This window comes from Grampus griseus (genome assembly GCF_964374135.1).
Source record: "Grampus griseus genome assembly, chromosome: 2".
NCBI lineage: Eukaryota > Metazoa > Chordata > Mammalia > Artiodactyla > Delphinidae > Grampus > Grampus griseus.
In genome coordinates this window covers 98890299-98907115 of record NC_139018.1, presented here as the reverse complement: position 1 = coordinate 98907115, position 16817 = coordinate 98890299, and the positions used below count along the sequence as shown (strand labels likewise).

At 39.6% G+C, this 16817-nt stretch overlaps 1 protein-coding gene across 2 annotated transcripts in view; it reads left to right on the top strand.

Annotated features, from left to right (window-relative positions):
* Positions 1 to 11276, top strand: part of RAB27A (RAB27A, member RAS oncogene family) — a 73697-nt gene extending 62421 nt beyond the window's left edge. For both annotated transcript variants that reach the window (XM_082648098.1, XM_082648097.1), the window contains exon 6: positions 8932 to 11276. In XM_082648098.1, coding sequence (XP_082504224.1) covers positions 8932 to 9130 — 199 coding nt within the window. In that variant the 3' untranslated portion in view covers positions 9131 to 11276. The remainder of the gene's footprint in view (positions 1 to 8931) is intronic.
* The last annotated feature ends 5541 nt before the right edge of the window (positions 11277 to 16817 follow it).

Sequence of the window (16817 nt, the reverse complement as noted above, 5' to 3'; positions counted from 1 at the left end):
CTACAGGGCAAGTTTCCAATGCAAACATTTGCATATGAATGGATAACAAAAAGGGCAAAAGCAAAAAATTGAAACACTCAGATGTAGCCCTTGGGGGGAGGTGTCAAATACCTACTTTGCATATTAATATTATATGATATGGGAACCATAGCAACAGCAGTGGGCGAGGGCCCTCATTCAGTGCTTCAGTACCGTTTTTCTCAGTCTCTTGGTGTTTGAAGAAAGACAGCTTTGAGGTCAAATGCCCTAACTATGTAAGGCCTCCTTTCCAAGATGCAGGTAAGAGACACCCAGGGTAAGGAAATTCTCTATATTCAGCGAGGAAATTTCAAAGCCAGTTCCTATGCTGCTGTAGAGAGCTCCCGCAGACAAGAAGGCCTTATTGGCTTTGGAATACCTGTGCTGGGAGAGGACTGTGAAGATCCCCTTTGGTTTAAGCTGTGTTTTTGTGCTGGAGAATCAACTAAATACTGTCTTCCTCCTTTAGCTCAGGGAATAGGTTCGTAGTAGCAGCAGCATTAACTGGACATGAGAGAAGGGGTCAGCCGCTGCTAATTAAGGTGTCTGGGGCACGTCTACAAAACAATTCGTGCTTTACTTTCTTTCTGCCTCTAATATAATGAGAATGCAAATGTGTATGTATTAATTACCCTTAATATAAGTGGGAGGCAGCAAGTAGGGTAGAGAAGGAAGGGGAGAGAGAGAGAGAGAGAGAGAGAGGGAGGGAGAGAGAGATATGGTGTGGGGTGTCAGTAGGCTGTGTGTAGGGGCGTTACCACGCTGGCAGCCTCTGTTAGGCAGGCCCGAGGAGGCCCTTTCCCTTTTCTTTGTGTGACCCCTGCTTTGTTCTTCCTTGGGCTGATTGAGTTCGGAAAACACTCAACAATGGGGTTCAAACCGGGGGTGGGGGGGAGTGGAAGGCCCGGTGGGAAGGAGCCAGAGTTTGGAGAGCTTTGAACACCAGGTAAGAAGAGTGGACTTGATCTCCCGGGACACAGGAAGTTGCCGAAAGCCTTCAAACGTGGAGGGCTGTTATGAGTACTTTCCCAGGTCAGTCTGGGGATGACGAGTGGGGTGAAGTGGAGAGCTGTCGGGCAGCCTTTGTAAAGTGTTGCTTTGTGTCTGACTCTGGAGCCCACAGGGCAGGCAGTCAGAGGGAAAGATGGATTTGAAGTGGCAGAGAGCCAGAACCAGCTGGGACCCGTAATCATGGACTGAAACTTGTATCAGTTCTTATGGCTTCTGACCTGGATGGTGTGGGTGTCCTACAGAAGCCAAGACCCTTTGCCACAGAGCTAAACACACACACCTGGCCCAGGAGTTGGAGAAGCTGAAGGAGGATCTAGGGGAAGGTGGAAAGGGGGCAGGTCTGGTCACTGGTCTGTGCCAACGAGATTAGCTAGTGGAGAAGCGTCGATGTATGAGCAGAATGGCTGCTCCTTCACTTCCGCCCTCTGCATCCCCCCCGCTGCATCTCTCTGTGGTCCACCCTGACTGGGAAGGGAATTCTGGGAAGTGTTGTGCAATCCAGCCAAGCTGACAGATTGCAAAGCCACCACAGGTAGGGAGTGGGGGCCGGGCACTGGTACCTTTTAAAAGCTCTCCATGTGATTTTTGTGAGCAGAGGTTGAGAACCTCTGACGGAGGTGATTCTGAAATGGAGGCTGACAGAGCCCTGCAGGCGATTCTGATCACCTGATATGTCCCCTCCTCTCATGAGAGGCACTTTGTGTAAAGTAGTGGAAGGAAAGAGGGAGGGATCAAATATCATGGAGGATTCTGTAGTGTTGAAGCTGGGCGCTGTGTTGCAAGGGGGTGAGGAGGAAGTAAGTGATGAAGCAACGGAAACTGTGGACCATGCTTTTGAGAAGTGTGTTTGCAAAGACCAAAAAAAAAAAAAAAATAGGGCAGCTAGGGGAGTTAGCTGGATCAAAGAAGCACATTGTCAAGCTTTGTGGGGGAGTCTGGATTGATTTCGTATCCCTCTGGCCTTCTTCAGCCCTTTGCTTGTTTCCTCTGGGCAGGTTCTTAGGATCCCATCTCCTGCCTGGTATGAAAGAGCCTGGCATTGCTTTCTGACTATATGGGGGCTCTGGGGATAACAGGGATTGTCTTCCCTCTGTGCCCAGGTTGGAAGATCTGGGGAGTATTTCATAAGAGGGACTCAATGTAAAGTTTCTGAGCTGAGTTAAAATAAGGAGAGGAGAGATTAGCAGATAAGATAATTGAAATTATTGAAGAATGGAAAGGGGTGGAAACGGACATCCCTCAGGATTTAGGAAGCATAAAATAGAGTTCTGTAGGCTGTTTGGCAGAGGAAGGTGTAAAGGGGAAATTTGGTTCACATGCGCTTCACAAATTTGAACATATAAGTTTAATGATTATTTTCACAGAAATCTTTTTTTCACTTTTAATAATCGTAATATTTTCATTGGTTGCACATGCACTAGAGGACTATGTTGGTTAGTCCATCTATGTGCTAACACTCAGAAAACAGTAGTTTACGGCATATCTTCATATCTTTTGTATGTTGTCTGATAAATTTGCATTTTTTGTTACTATCATATTGCCTTCTCTCCTCAGTTCATAAAAATGGGTCATTGGTTCACAGGTGGTTCTCTGAAATATACATGCATTTGGAGAGTGAAAGACTATGTCTCAGAAAAACTTTGCAAACCTAATAAAAACATGTTACAGTGCAAATATGGAACATAAATCTGTGTCTGCTGGGACAAGTAAATCTGAGAATGAGGGCTTCATGCAGCAGCCCAAAATAGAAAGGGTGAATTGGATGCATGATGATGAATATTCAAAAAATTAGTTTTAGTAGACTAAGAATCCCTTCACCCCTAGTTACCTTTTTTTTTTTTTTTTTTTTTTTTTTTGCTATAAAACGTGGTTAAATTGTAATGTGAAGCTCTTAGGTCACTTCCTAACACAACAAAGCGATGTGCCCCGTAAAGCAGTCGAGTTTTTTAGAACAACTACAAAATAATGCTTTCTAGTATGTAATATTGAATAATATTGTCAATGAAATCGGAGAAGAGAGCAAAACAGAGGGTTATTCAAATTTGTACTTCTGCCAGTCAAAACTATTATAGTTCACACTGTTGCTGAAATACTTTTAAAAATAGCTACAAAGTCAGTGACAAATATATTAAAAGAGAAAGCAGAATGCAACATTGACAACATTCGTCTTTTAGATGATACCGTTGAATCTCAGACTTTAGTGTGCTCCAGCTTCACCTGAACGCTGTCCCACTGAGTTTCTCATTTAGTACGTCTGGGATGAAGCCCCACATTTTACATTTCTAGCTGATTCCTAGGTGCTGCTGCTGCTGTTAGTGATTGAGGATAACACTTTGAGACCCACCTGTGTAGATGTCAAGTTACTATGAGCTGTGCATGCTGGCAGATATTTTCCTTGACAGCAGAGCTGGACAAGATCATTATGCACAGAATATGAAGCAGGTGTGTACTTGTGCCATGCTTGGAGAAGGGAAATGTGCTCAATGACTTAACATCGGAAAATCCATGCTAAATCCAGGAGGATTTTTTCTCTTGCACAGTTAATGATATCAGCTTTGATACAGACTGGGCAGGGACACTGAGATTGGTACCAAAGGAGCACCAGCCACAACTGGGTGGGAAAGGACTTTATTGTGAGTGAAAATGGTTGCATCTAAGCATCCTTCTACCCTCTTTATTCACAGAAGATAGTTGGTGGTCAATATAAGCCTTTTGTTTTTGATTCAGGGTCGAGGGAAATAGAGAACATTATGAATATGATGAAAGTATGATAATTGAAAGTATGTATTTCACATGTGCTGTGCAAAGAAAGAGTCAGCAAATTTTTAAAAAATGAGATATAATTGATATATAACATTGTATTCGTTTTAGGTATACAACTTAATGATTTGATTTATGTATATATTGTGATATGATCACCACAGTAAGTTTAGTTAACATCCATCACCACATGTAGTTACAATTTTATTTTCCTTTTTTTTTTTTTTCTGGCCACACCTGGTAGCGTGTGGGACCTTAGTTCCCAGACCAGGGGTGGAACCCGTGCCCCCTGCAGTGGAAGTGCAGAGTCTTAACCACAGGACCACCAGGAAAGTCCCATGTAGTTACAGTTTTTTTTTCTTGTGATGAGAGCTTTTAAGATCTATTCTTAGGGGCAGCAAATATAAGACAACTTTGTTCCCCCACTGGAGACTGCTGGCTAGTGATGAGAAGGGTGCTCAAGAGTTTCTTGAATGAAAGATGTGTTAAAAACATTGATTTACAACATTAGTACAGACCATTTCTGGGATTTCAAGTGGCTTAGCTCAGCATACTGCTGTCAGTGTCTTATCTAGTCTGAACTAGATGAAATGTATGAATAGCTTGATCTCTAATAGTTTTTTATTCTTTGAAAATTTGTGGACATCCGACCCTTATTCAAGAAATAAATTAATGCCGTATCATTGGGCACATTTTAAAACCACACACATAAGCTGCAACTAAACAGATAAGGCTGATTTCCAGAGCCCCAAAGACTCAGTAGAGGACCTGAATTTCATTTGGGCACAGTCTCCCAGGCTGAAACAGTTTATACCCTCACTGTTTCCTGTAAATGCTTGTTCATTTACCAGCCAACAGGCCATGAGGAGCAGTGAGACTTGCTTCTTACCTTAGTGAAAAATATCTTCATAATTTCTGGACCCACACGTGAGCCAAATATCTAGAACCATTGGACAGAATCACCAAATACACTTGCTTTCATTCCTGGGATCTAAGCTCTTCTAGCGTTGTAGAAATAAGTCATGGAAAAGAAAACATCTAAAAATGTGGGTCCTAACCTATGACATGAGCTGGATATAGGTGTCTCGGTGAAAAGCTGTAAATGATAATGCCCACCCTAATTTTCGTTTTGCGCATTATTTTTTAATTTAGAAATTTGTGATTTATCAAGTTATTAAAAGCACATCAAAATTTGTATTCTGCATGTGTTCCAAAAGGTCATTAAGTGCTCGTTTACAGATTGATATCAATTAGCTGCACATGATTTTTTCAAATGTTTGGCGGTACTGCTCCCTAGTCATGCTGCTCTAGCAGCACCATGTGGCGAGAAGAAACAACACACCTGTCTCCATGCTTAAAAGGGGGACAATTGATCCTCTTGAATTTAAGCTAAGATTACTAAATTTTTGCCTAGAAAGTTTTAGGAAAAGCAGAATATTATTTTTAGAGAAGAAGAGAACCCCATTAGATGAACACTGATTGAGCACTTGCGGATGCTAGGCTTGTGTTAAGCCCTTTACGTATATTATCTTATTGCCTCCTTATCAAGACCCCATGAAGCACTGTTAACACCTCTTTACAGACGCGGAGAACTGTTCAGATAAAGTAGCCCGAATGCCTTCTAAAAGTGAGCATCAGGAAGATATGGACATAAAAATATGACTGACTCCATCCACTAGACTTCCTATGCCCTTAGGACAAGCTGAGCAAGTCCAATTTTCAAATGTGAGCACAAGGCACATTTCTGTGTCTGGGGCATCATTTTATGCTGGAACAGAAGTCTTAATTCAGGGTCTTTGATGTGCATCTCATCTAGTTTGCTTTTCGTCTGGCAGCTCAAAGAACTGAGAGTAGAGAGGAGTGATCTCTAGCATTCATTTATTCCTATAGAAACAAAAACCGTGTTGCGTCAATTGCTCAGAAGACTCTGAATAATTAGTCAAAAGATTTTAAGGCTGTTAACCTGACTCCTGGTCACATCACCTGAAGATTCACAAATGGCCAGTAAATATATTTTTAGTTTGTTACTAGAATTTGAATTATAACTCTAAACTATATCTCATTAATACTGTACCTATTTTAATATGAGTGACTTAAAAATGTACACCTTCACTCCTATACCCTGAAATTATACCAATTAAATATTTGCTGAAGTTAGTAAATAGAGAATAGCTCATAGTTCTGCTAGAGGCACCAGTCATTTATACTTCAGTATTGATCAGTAAAGTAAGATCCATTTTCTCTCAGCATTTAGTGATGATCACTTGGGGGCAGTAAGGAACCTCTTATGGTTTGACAGGGACTGGAGGGAGACAAATGCTTTGAAGCATGAAACATTTTGGCTAGGACAGATCTGAGTGAGCCATCTCTGACGTAGGGAAGCATGGTTCAGTTTACCAGAATTTAGGGCAGGATTGTATATCAGCTACATTGTGGATTAAATCAATGCTTATGGGCTAGTCTGGAAATTTAATGTTTATAATCTTGCTGAGGTCTCTTGGAGCTATGATTTTCCATGATTCAGTGACATTGTTTCTATGTGTCCTAAGATTTAAACAACAAAATTAAAAACAAACTTTTGTAACCTAACCCATTACTGCGTTGGAAATAAGGAATGTTTGTCAATGACACATTTGTCAAAAATTACGCATTTCTAAGTGCTTGAAATGTTAACTCATTTAATCCTTAATAGGAAGATACTGATATTATCTGGTTTTATGGATAAGGCAACTGAGGCACAGATGTAAATAGCTTGCCAGGGCTACACAGTCGGTAAGGAGTCGTACTAGGATTTGAATCCCGGCAGGCAGGCTCCAGAGGTTATGGCTCTTAACTATTCTCCAGACTGTCTGTAACTTCCATGCATAGGTTTTATTATTTTTTAAAAAGTATTTTCAACTGTTCTTTCTCATTTATGCCTTAAAAATTATTGTGAGGTAATTACCAGGAGCTGAGATGGAAGAAACTATGGAAAATAGAAATAGCTTAATGGAGACCCTGTTGAGGAATTCATTGAGGCTGAGGACTCTATAGCTGGAAGGATATTCTTAATTGACTTGGAGGAAATTTTAAAAGTAAGATGTACACTATTATGACTAGTATTTACAAGAAAGTTTACTGCTCAACTACTTTTTTATTTGTGTATTTCCAATTTCAGCCCATTATTCTCTGAGGGAGAGATGAGTTTTTCAGTTGCTTTTCAATTAAACAATAGCTTTCTGAATGGTGATAGAATGATCAAGCCTTCTCCTTAAGTATAAGAAATGTTCTGCAGATATTAAATGATTCTTCATGGGTATAATTGAGAAAGAGCACGATGGAGAAAACCTAAGTATTTAAATTTTGAGAATTCTTAATCTAAAATGCAGCTCATGTAAAAATGGCAGCATTACAAAGTGTCCCCAGGACTTAGCTCAATCACATAGGTACTTGATAAATAAGTATTTATTCAGTCCCCACAAAGAATGTCTTCTTCAAACTTGGTAAAGAAATACTGCATGTGACCAGGGGGATGGGAAAGATGTATTACCTTCATTTTGTGGCTAAGGCACCAGATGAAGAGGTAGGGAAAAAAGACTGACAGTAACCAAAGAGATATCCAGGCAAGAGGTTTAAAAACTACTGACATGATGTAATTTGCCCAGTGGACCCTTCTCTGATTAAGATATTTTAGAGCCAGCATATGAAGGGCTATGAACATGGTCATGGTAGAATCAGTGGAGCAACCATGTCCTTCAGAACTCACAGATAGGTAGATAAATCCTCAAATGAAGTGATGGTTCCTCAACCGGCTTTTAAGAGCTATACTCAAACAGGAGAGGATTGTAGAGTCCAGTTGCAAGGCCTGCTACCTCCCATAGGAAGCGAGCAGATAATAAGGCAACATCTTGAGGAAATCATAATGGACAAATAGCCTTCCATCCCTACACATGTGCCCCTAATGTGCTTCTTGGTGACACAGGAAGCAGAACAGTTGTGAAAAGATCTGTAAAAGTAGTAAGAAGGTTAAAACAAATCTGGAAACGCTCTCCTGTGGAAGCTGCTCCTAGCCAGGAAATGAAAGAATAACCAAAGTTGTAATCAGAGTCATTGATGTAGTGTTAACATGCTATGAGAAGACAGGAAAACAAAGACATTCTTCAGGAAAAGTATTGTAATAGAGTTGGATGTTAAAGTCTCTATAAATGTAAGAAGTATTTTACTGAATTCAATTGCAGGGCTCCCAGAGGTGCTAAAACAACTTTCTTTTGTAGATTTTACATCTAAGAGCATTTTTGGTCAGATTCCTTACTAAGTGGTGGGAATGAAATCAACAGTTTGAAGAAAATACAATTTTATCACTATTTTCATGACTTTATTAAGAAGGAGGAAGAACTTGGCAGGTGATTGATTAATCCCCTTGCAAAGACTGACTCTAAGTATGAAAGGTGACCACCATGACAAGACTGACGTCTTAAGAATATGTGAAAAGTAGCCTTACAGTTTTGAAATGATGCTTTGTGAGTTACTAAAAAATTACACCTAACCTCGGGTCCTGGGATAACAAAACAAACATGCTTAAGATCGATAATACCTGAGGAACTCTGAAGTGCTGTGGAATTCAGAATGTCTTCCGGTGTGTGGTCCAGGAATACAGCCTGGAGCTGACAAGTGGCAAAGCCTTTGACAAATACAGCCAGGGACCTCTGAAGTCTCTCTTATATCAGCTCCCCCCCCCCCCGCCCCGTATGTATCAAGTGAAACAGAGTTTTCTGTTTTGGAAATCCTCATGCAAGTATGCATATTTGGAACCAGTGGAGCCTATAGTTGAAGTTGGTTACACTAGAAGCAAACCGCTGTGGATTCAAATCCTGGCTTCGCTACTTTCTAGCATAATGAAATTGGGCACGTTGCTTTATCTTTCTGAGCTGCAGTTTAATCATCTGTTAAATGGGAGTAAACACTTCCAGAAGTTTTACGTCTGTTAAGAATTCAGTGTCAATTATTTTATTTTTCACTTTTTAATGTGGCCTGTGTGGCAAAATGCTTTTGTTGCCTTGTATATTTGTATTCTTCCGATTTTTTAAGTTGAATTATCAAGAGCAAAAAGGTCACTGTCCTTTCCCTCCACATGTTGTTACCCGAGTTGTCACTGTCTTCCAGAATCCCCTACTTTGAAACTAGCGCTGCCAATGGGACAAACATAAACCAAGCGATTGAGATGCTCCTGGACCTGATAATGAAGCGAATGGAACGGTGTGTGGACAAGTCCTGGATTCCCGAAGGCGTGGTGCGATCCAACGGTCACACCTCTGCAGATCAGTTGAATGAAGAAAAGGAAAAGGGGTCATGTGGCTGTTGAAGAGTCTAGCGAGCTACACAGTAATTCAGGTGGCCCATGTCTGTGACCTTCTCTACGGTGATACACGCATGGCACAGGGAGAAATTAACGGGCATTGTGTACAAACTGCTTCTCACCATCCCAGTTAGACCTATCAGTAGAGCATCCAGTTTTAAAATTACTTTGCTGCAGCTTTGTAAATATTTCTTTAAGATTCAGCCTGAGAGTTAGTTAGGAGAAATATTTCACATAGCCCAAAGTGCCTTATAAAACCTTAGCCCATGGCAGTAGATCATTTAAGTAGTCAGGATTTTGTAGCCACAGAACAGTGCATTTATTATGTAGAATGACTGAAGATACTGTCACCTGCCTTACCATAGATAGGCCTGGAGTCTCACATTCAAGATCTTAGACGTAATATCAGTGTTTAATCCAAATTTGAAGACCCTTACTTGCACCCAAGGGACCTTCTAAAATGCCATCTAAACCATTTGAATGTTAAATAAGAATATACACAAATGATGCTTCAATGTCTTTGAGTATTAATTTATGTAAGCATTCTGTTTAAAATGAAATAGGGCAAATTATTGCCCATATCTACAGACCTTGGATAAACTGGATCAAGAAATTGTATGCTCATTGTGACTGTTGCTGGTGGGAAAGGGCTTGGGGGTGAGGCCTGGGGGGGCTTAATGTTGTATAAGCAGCTGAAGGGGGACTTCTGGCTCCCTGCTAGATTCCCGTTGCTCTGAAGGGTTGATTGACGGGCCAGGGAGCTAGATTTTTATGGCTTTCGTTCACTGTGATGTGTGCATTTATACGTGGCCTATGTGCTGACCCCATCTGAACATAGCTGGTGCTTATGCCGAAGTTAGTTGTGATAAGTAAACATTTAGCTTCTTTTTCTTCATATTTATAATGTTGGTCTGGCATCCTCAGGCTGCAGTTTCAATTAGCTTGTGAACGACTCATCTTGTTTTCACCCTCAGTCTCTATATTGTTGATCTTTGCAACTTGTTTTGTTTTTACATTGGTGGAATTGAAGGAATTCTCTTATAATTACATAAAATATCTGTTTACTATTTGGTGGAAGATGGATGGTTGTGTTTAAGCAGTTACATTTGTACTCTAGCTCAGTATAAGAAAAATGGAGTGTTCTGTAGGCTGTAGTTTTCCTTGAGATCATGGGCATTTACTGTACTTGTTGGGTCTTTCCAAGGTCATGTACTCTTCCACATTGCCAAAGTGTCTTTTTAGCAAATTAAAGGCGGTTTCAAAATATGCTTCATGGCAGTTGCTTACAAAAATCAAAGGGGAAAATTCTTATTTATTAAAGTAGTTTAAGTAAAGTAGATTAAAATTTCCAAAGAGCTCAATGGCTATTTAGGAAGAAACACCCACCACTCATTATAATTTAAATAAAGAATAAAAATGACTGTATTTTGTGGTGGCAAATGTTTGGCATAACAGTAATTAGAAAAATACAGCTATGATGGAAAGTAATTACCTTTATGATGATTTTCAAACGGCTTTTTGTTGAGCATCTGTCCTGGTTTTTTTTTTTGCCATTGCCCTCCCACCATCCCCTTAAGAAACTTAGCTGTGTTTACTAAGATCTTATATATTTCTATCCGTGAAATGAGGACCTTTTTAAATACTAAGGATTCATTGAGTCCTATGCATTTGAATTGTGTATCCTGGTGAGAAAAAGATCCAGACATTTCAAGGGCGGGGTCATCCTCACAGGCAGTGCCTTCTAAAGTTGCCATAAGACTTAAGTGGAGTAAACGATAATTTTATAGCTACATATCAGGGAACACTTTATATGATTCATTTGTATAGTTAAAAGGAAGACAATATCAGTATGTTCCAACCTATTTAGGAACCAACTGAGAAGTTAGCTACAGATTCCATCGGCCTTAAACGTAATACACAGTTAAACATATACATGATATTGGCACATGCAAGAGCCATCTTTAATTATTGATGTAAATAACCTGTATTCTCTTTGGAAAGCATTTGTTTAAATTTATATTGAAGTACCAATATAAATTTTTGTGTGCGTCAGTGTATTTTCCTATTGACAGGCTTCTGTAAAAGTGAAGTGTATCTTCAGTGAACTGTGTGCCAATTAAGCTTATAATAAAAAAGTGGTTTAATCTGTCAAGTTTGGATGTGAACACAACTTCATTTCCCATCACAATAAAGTTTCAACCAGAAGTCATAATGCTAAAGGAAACCACATTCAGAGACACAAATTCCATTAGGTGCGTGATGAGTGACCAGCCAAGACAACATATTCTGGAGCAGATAATTCAAATTTGTTATCCTCGAACATTTATGGAGCATCTGCAGTGCAGGAAATGTTGTACTAGCTGTCCTCAGGTGAACAAAGCAAGGATGGTAAGGGCGTGAACTAAGACTGGGACTGAGAGATGGGTGCAAGAGGCATTGGGAGTGGTGTGGTACTTGACTGGATGAGGAGGGAATATGTGGGGAAATGGACACTCTTACCTTATTTCCTACCACCACTGTTCACCCCACTTACTCCTCCACAGGCATACGGGCCTCCCTGGAGCGGCCAAGTATGTTCCTGCCTCAGGAATATTTGCTGTTCCCTCTACCTGGAACGCTAGTCTTCCATATATCTGCATGGCTCCCTCTCCCATCCGTTAAGACAGTTCAAATGTCACGTTGTCCAAAAGGACTTTACTGATCACCTTATATAAAATAGCAGTCGGGCTTCCCTGGTGGAGCAGTGGTTGAGAGTCCGCCTGCCGATGCAGGGGACACGGGTTCGTGCCCTGGTCCGGGAAGATCCCACGTGCCGCGGAGCGGCTAGGCCCGTGAGCCATGGCCGCTGAGCCTGCACGTCTGGAGCCTATGCTCCGCAACGGGAGAGGCCGCAACAGCGAGAGGCCCGCGTACCACAAAAAAATAAAATAAAGTATCAGTCACTCCCCCTCATGGCCCCAACCAGATTGTCACCTGCTGCCTTGTTATCCTGCTCTGTTTTTGTACATGTCACTTATTACCACTCAATATATTTGTATGTTTGTCTCCATCCACTAAGATATAAGCTCCATGAGGACAGGGACTTGGGAAGTTTTCTTCAAAATTGTGTTGCCACTACCTGGAAAAGGCCTGGTATACAGTAGGTACTCAAATGGTTATTGGTGGACTGAATAAAGGACTTAAGATGCAGCAGGGTCAAGTGAAAGAGTTTTCAAAACAGGAGTCACGGGCTTTCCTGGTGGCGCAGTGGTTGAGGGTCCGCCTGCCGATGCAGGGGACACGGGTTCGTGCCGCGGTCTGGGAGGATCCCACATGCTGCGGAGCGGCCGGAGCCTGTGCTCCGCAACGGGAGAGGCCACAGCAGTGAGAGGCCCGCGTACCGCAAAAAAAAAAAACAAAAAAAACAGGAGTCACTATTAATGTTCAAAGACAGGAATAGAATTTGAAAGTAACCACTTCAAAAATGTTTAGAAATGCTCTCATATAATAAATCCATATTGGTTTATTATGAGAAATTAGGAAATCTGAGAAGTATATTCTGGTGTTTTGAAGTTGATGTCAAGATAGCTAATAATCTATTGAAGAAATGTTCAATGAGGACTTTTTGGCTGCTCCACGTTGCATGCAGGATCTCAGTTCCCTGACCAGGGAACGCGTGCCCCCCACAGTGGAAACACAGAGTCCTAACCACTGTACCGCCAGGGAATTCCCAATAAGGAGTTTTTTTTTTTTTTTAATTGAACTGTTGTTGATTTACAATATGTGTTAGCAAAGTAATTCTTTGCTAACATTATGCATACATTATATATGTATATGTATAATATACATACGTATATTCTTTTTCAGATTCTCTTCCATTAGAGGTTATTACAAGATATTGAATATAGTTCCCCGTGCTATATAGTAGGTCCTCATTGTTTATTTTATATATAGTAGTGTGTATCTGTTAATCACATACTCCTAATTTATTCCTCCTCCCTCCTTTCCCCTTTGGTAACCATAAGTTTGTTTTCTATGTCTGTGAGTCTGTTTCTGTTTTACAAATAAGTTCACTTGTGTTATTGTTTAGATTCCATATTTAAGTCATATAGTATTTGTCTGCCTGGCTTACTTCCCTTAGTATGATAATCTCTAGGTCCATCCATGTTGCTGCAAATGGCATTATTTCTTTCTTTTTTATGGCTGAGTAATATTCTATCGTATATATATTACCACATCTTCTTTATCCATTTATCTGTCAGTGGAGACTTAGGTTGCTTCCATGTCTTGGCTACTGTAAATAGTGCTGCAATGAACAGTGGAGTGCAAGTATCTGTTCGAATTAGAGTTTTTGTCTTTTCTGGATATATGCCCAGGAGTGGGATTGCTGGGTCATATGGTAGCTCTATTTTTAGTTTTTAAGGAACCTCCATACTGTTCTCCATAGTGGCTGCACTAATTTACATTCCCACCAACAGTGTAGGAGGGTTCTTTTTTTCTCCACACCCTCTCCAGCATTTGTTATTTGTAGACTTTTTGATGATGGCCATTCTGACTGGTGTGAGGTGATAACTCATTGTAGTTCTGATTTTCACTTCTCTAATAATTAGTGATGTTGAGCATCTTTTTATGTGCCTGTTGGCTGTCTATATGTCTTCTTTAGATAAATGTCTCTTCTGATCTTCTGCCCATTTTTGAATTGGGTTGTTTGGGTTTTTTGATATTGAGTTGTAGGAGCTCTGTATATTTTAGAAATGAATCCCTTGTTGGTCACATCATTTACAAATATTTTCTCCCATTATGTAGATTGTCTTTTCATTTTGTTTATGGTTCCCTTTGCTGTGCAAAAGCCTGTAAGTTTGATTAGGTCCCATTTGTTTATTTTTGCACACTAAAGAATGTTTTGCTTGGCTTTTTATAAGCTGGAAAACTCTATATGGTATTTCCAGGTCTTCTATTTTTGGCAATATGGGTGAGTATAGAACTGGAAAACTCTCCCAAAATAAAACACTTGATGATGCTGGATAAAATATAATGAACATTTTTTTTAATGAACTCTTGATCTCTTAAGAAAGTAAGGGAAATACCCTGAGACCATCCCTCTTTTTCCACAAAACAGACAACAGCAGCAACAGCAGCAACAACAATGGCAGCAACAGAGGGAACTTACAACAAACTGATACTGAGTGTGGTTTGCTTTTGGTTTGTTTTTTTCCAGCATCAGTAATCTAGGTGCTTGGTTTTAATGGCTACATGCCATCATGGGAGAAAGCTTTGGATCTGTTGGAGGTAGGATACTGGGGTGGAGGGCCCCTACCTCCAAACACACACAAAGCCAGGGCCTGGTCTATGTCTTAATCTTCCCTGAGCATTTATAACCATAAGTATGCTTTTACACAGGTTTGAGGTTCAAGTTTACATTAGCCCCCTTTTCTGGGAATGTCTAAGCCAAAAAATGAACATAAACTAACATAAAGTGATTTGTGGTTGGTAATACCTCTGGATTTCTTGGGAGAAGCAAAGTAAAATCTCTTCAGAGAAAATATTTTCACCCGGAACTTACAGGATTTTTACAGAAAACACCCTGCTAAGAGTGAGCTCACTATTTAAAATGAAAACCCATTCCTTCCTCACCCCCTTCAGCCCCAAACATGAGCAAGGGCCAGTGAACCAAAATCCAGCAGATAATATAGTTATCAGATGGAGACCATAAAGTAAAGATGTTTAAAATGCTTACAAACATAAAAGGAATGGAAACATCTGGGAAAAGGAGACTTTATTAAAGATACAAGACTGGTTTGAATTTTAGAAAAAGACTTCCATATATGGAAAAATGTAGCTATTGATGTTCAAAATGGAATGGTCAGAAGTTAAATGGCAAGTTTGACAGGTGAAGAGAAAATTGGTGAACTAGAAGGTAGACTGGAGGAAATTATACAGAATTCAGCAGACAGGGATAAGGTATGAGGGAGGTTAAGAGAGATAGGGGAAAGATTAAGGCTCCAACTTATGTCTAATAGGAATTCTAGAAGGAGAAACGGGAGGACATAGAGGAAGAGGAAACATATGAAAAGAAAATAGCTGAGAATTTTTCAGTAATGGTGACATACACCTTCAGATTCAGGAATCATTAAGTCTCAAGCAAGCTAAACAAAAAGAAATAGTATTTCCAAGATTTCAGTTCAGTCTGTTGGACGTGAAATACATGTTTGTTGTTGTTGTTAACCCCTTCCTCTGTATTCCATTATAATAATTGGAAAGAAAAACATTTTCTAAGACTGGCTACTCACCTATTCAACCTAGAGCGAAGCACTGAGTATGCTCATAGGCTGAAGGGAACAGAGTCTCAAATGAAGCCTTAAGGTGTGGGATTAAGAACACAGATAAGGGATAGGGCCCCTGACACTGAAGGTAAGAAGTGAAGCTGGGTTATCATGTTGGTGAGAAAGGCAGGAAATTTCTTCTTGAAGTAAAGGGATAAAACTGAGAGAGTTGGGAAGGAACTGTGTAAAGAGCTTGGGAAGACTGATGAGGCTCTTCTATAATTATTGAGGGGGATGAGAGAGGGAGAAGATCAAACAAAAGTAAAATAATTTTCAGTATCTTGGTTGCCAGTGAAGTGTTGGGAAAATGTTTATTACTGAAATTTCTGATGTGTGCCTTTGTTATTAACATTGTTCTGGAATTGCATGTCAAGTGATTAGCAAAGAAAAATAAATGCAAGTATCAGATAAAAAGAAAACACATGTATTCACAGATTATAACTAGACAAACTGATTCTAAAGTTAAAGAAAAAACTTTAAGGAATAGCTAGAGAAACAAGGAATAAGAAGGCCAAGGAAGGAAGAGGAGGACTGCTGGTAAACCCAGTTATTTAAAAAATTACAATAATTTAAACATTTTGGAACTGTCACATAAATAGATAAATCAGTTGAACAAAGTAGATAGACCCATGGAGAAGTGATATTTTGAATTAGTGGAGGAAGCAATGCCCTTATTCAACCTGTGGTACTGGGGGGAAAAAATGCACCGGAATCCTATGTTATTATTTATACTTAAGCAAATTCCAGATTAGTTGAAAATTCAAATGTGGAAAATGATACTATAAAAATAATAGAGAAAAATATTTGAAAAACAATTTTGAAGAGGGAAATGCAGTTTCAAGCAAAACACCAAATCCAAAACCACAGAAGAAAAGATTAATTTGGATACATACAAATAAGACATTTCTGCACAGAGAAATGCTATAAGCAAAATTTAAAATATTGATAAATTGGGAAACAATTTCTGAAAGAGCAAAGCTCTAAATTTCTTAATATGTAAAATGCTGTTAAAAATCAACAACACAGTAGAAAACTGTGTGAAGGACATAAACAGGCAATTCACAGAAAAAAATAGATGTCAAACATTTGTAAAGATTCCTAACTCCACTCATAATCAAATAAATGCCAGTTAAAATAATAATAAAAAAATTTTTAATCTCAGATTGGCAAAGATCACCTTCGACAAAGACGTCGTGAAGTAGGCATCTTATTTGTTCTTGGTGAGTGTTAATTGGTAAAACCTTTTGGAAGGCATTTAGTATTATCTACCAAATTTTAAGTGTTATAGGCCCAGCAACTCTATACCAATAAACTCTTCTGAAAAAAAAAAATTAGTAAGGATGCTTATTATCTCCCAAAGATAGGAGACAAGATACGAAACAAATTTCCAA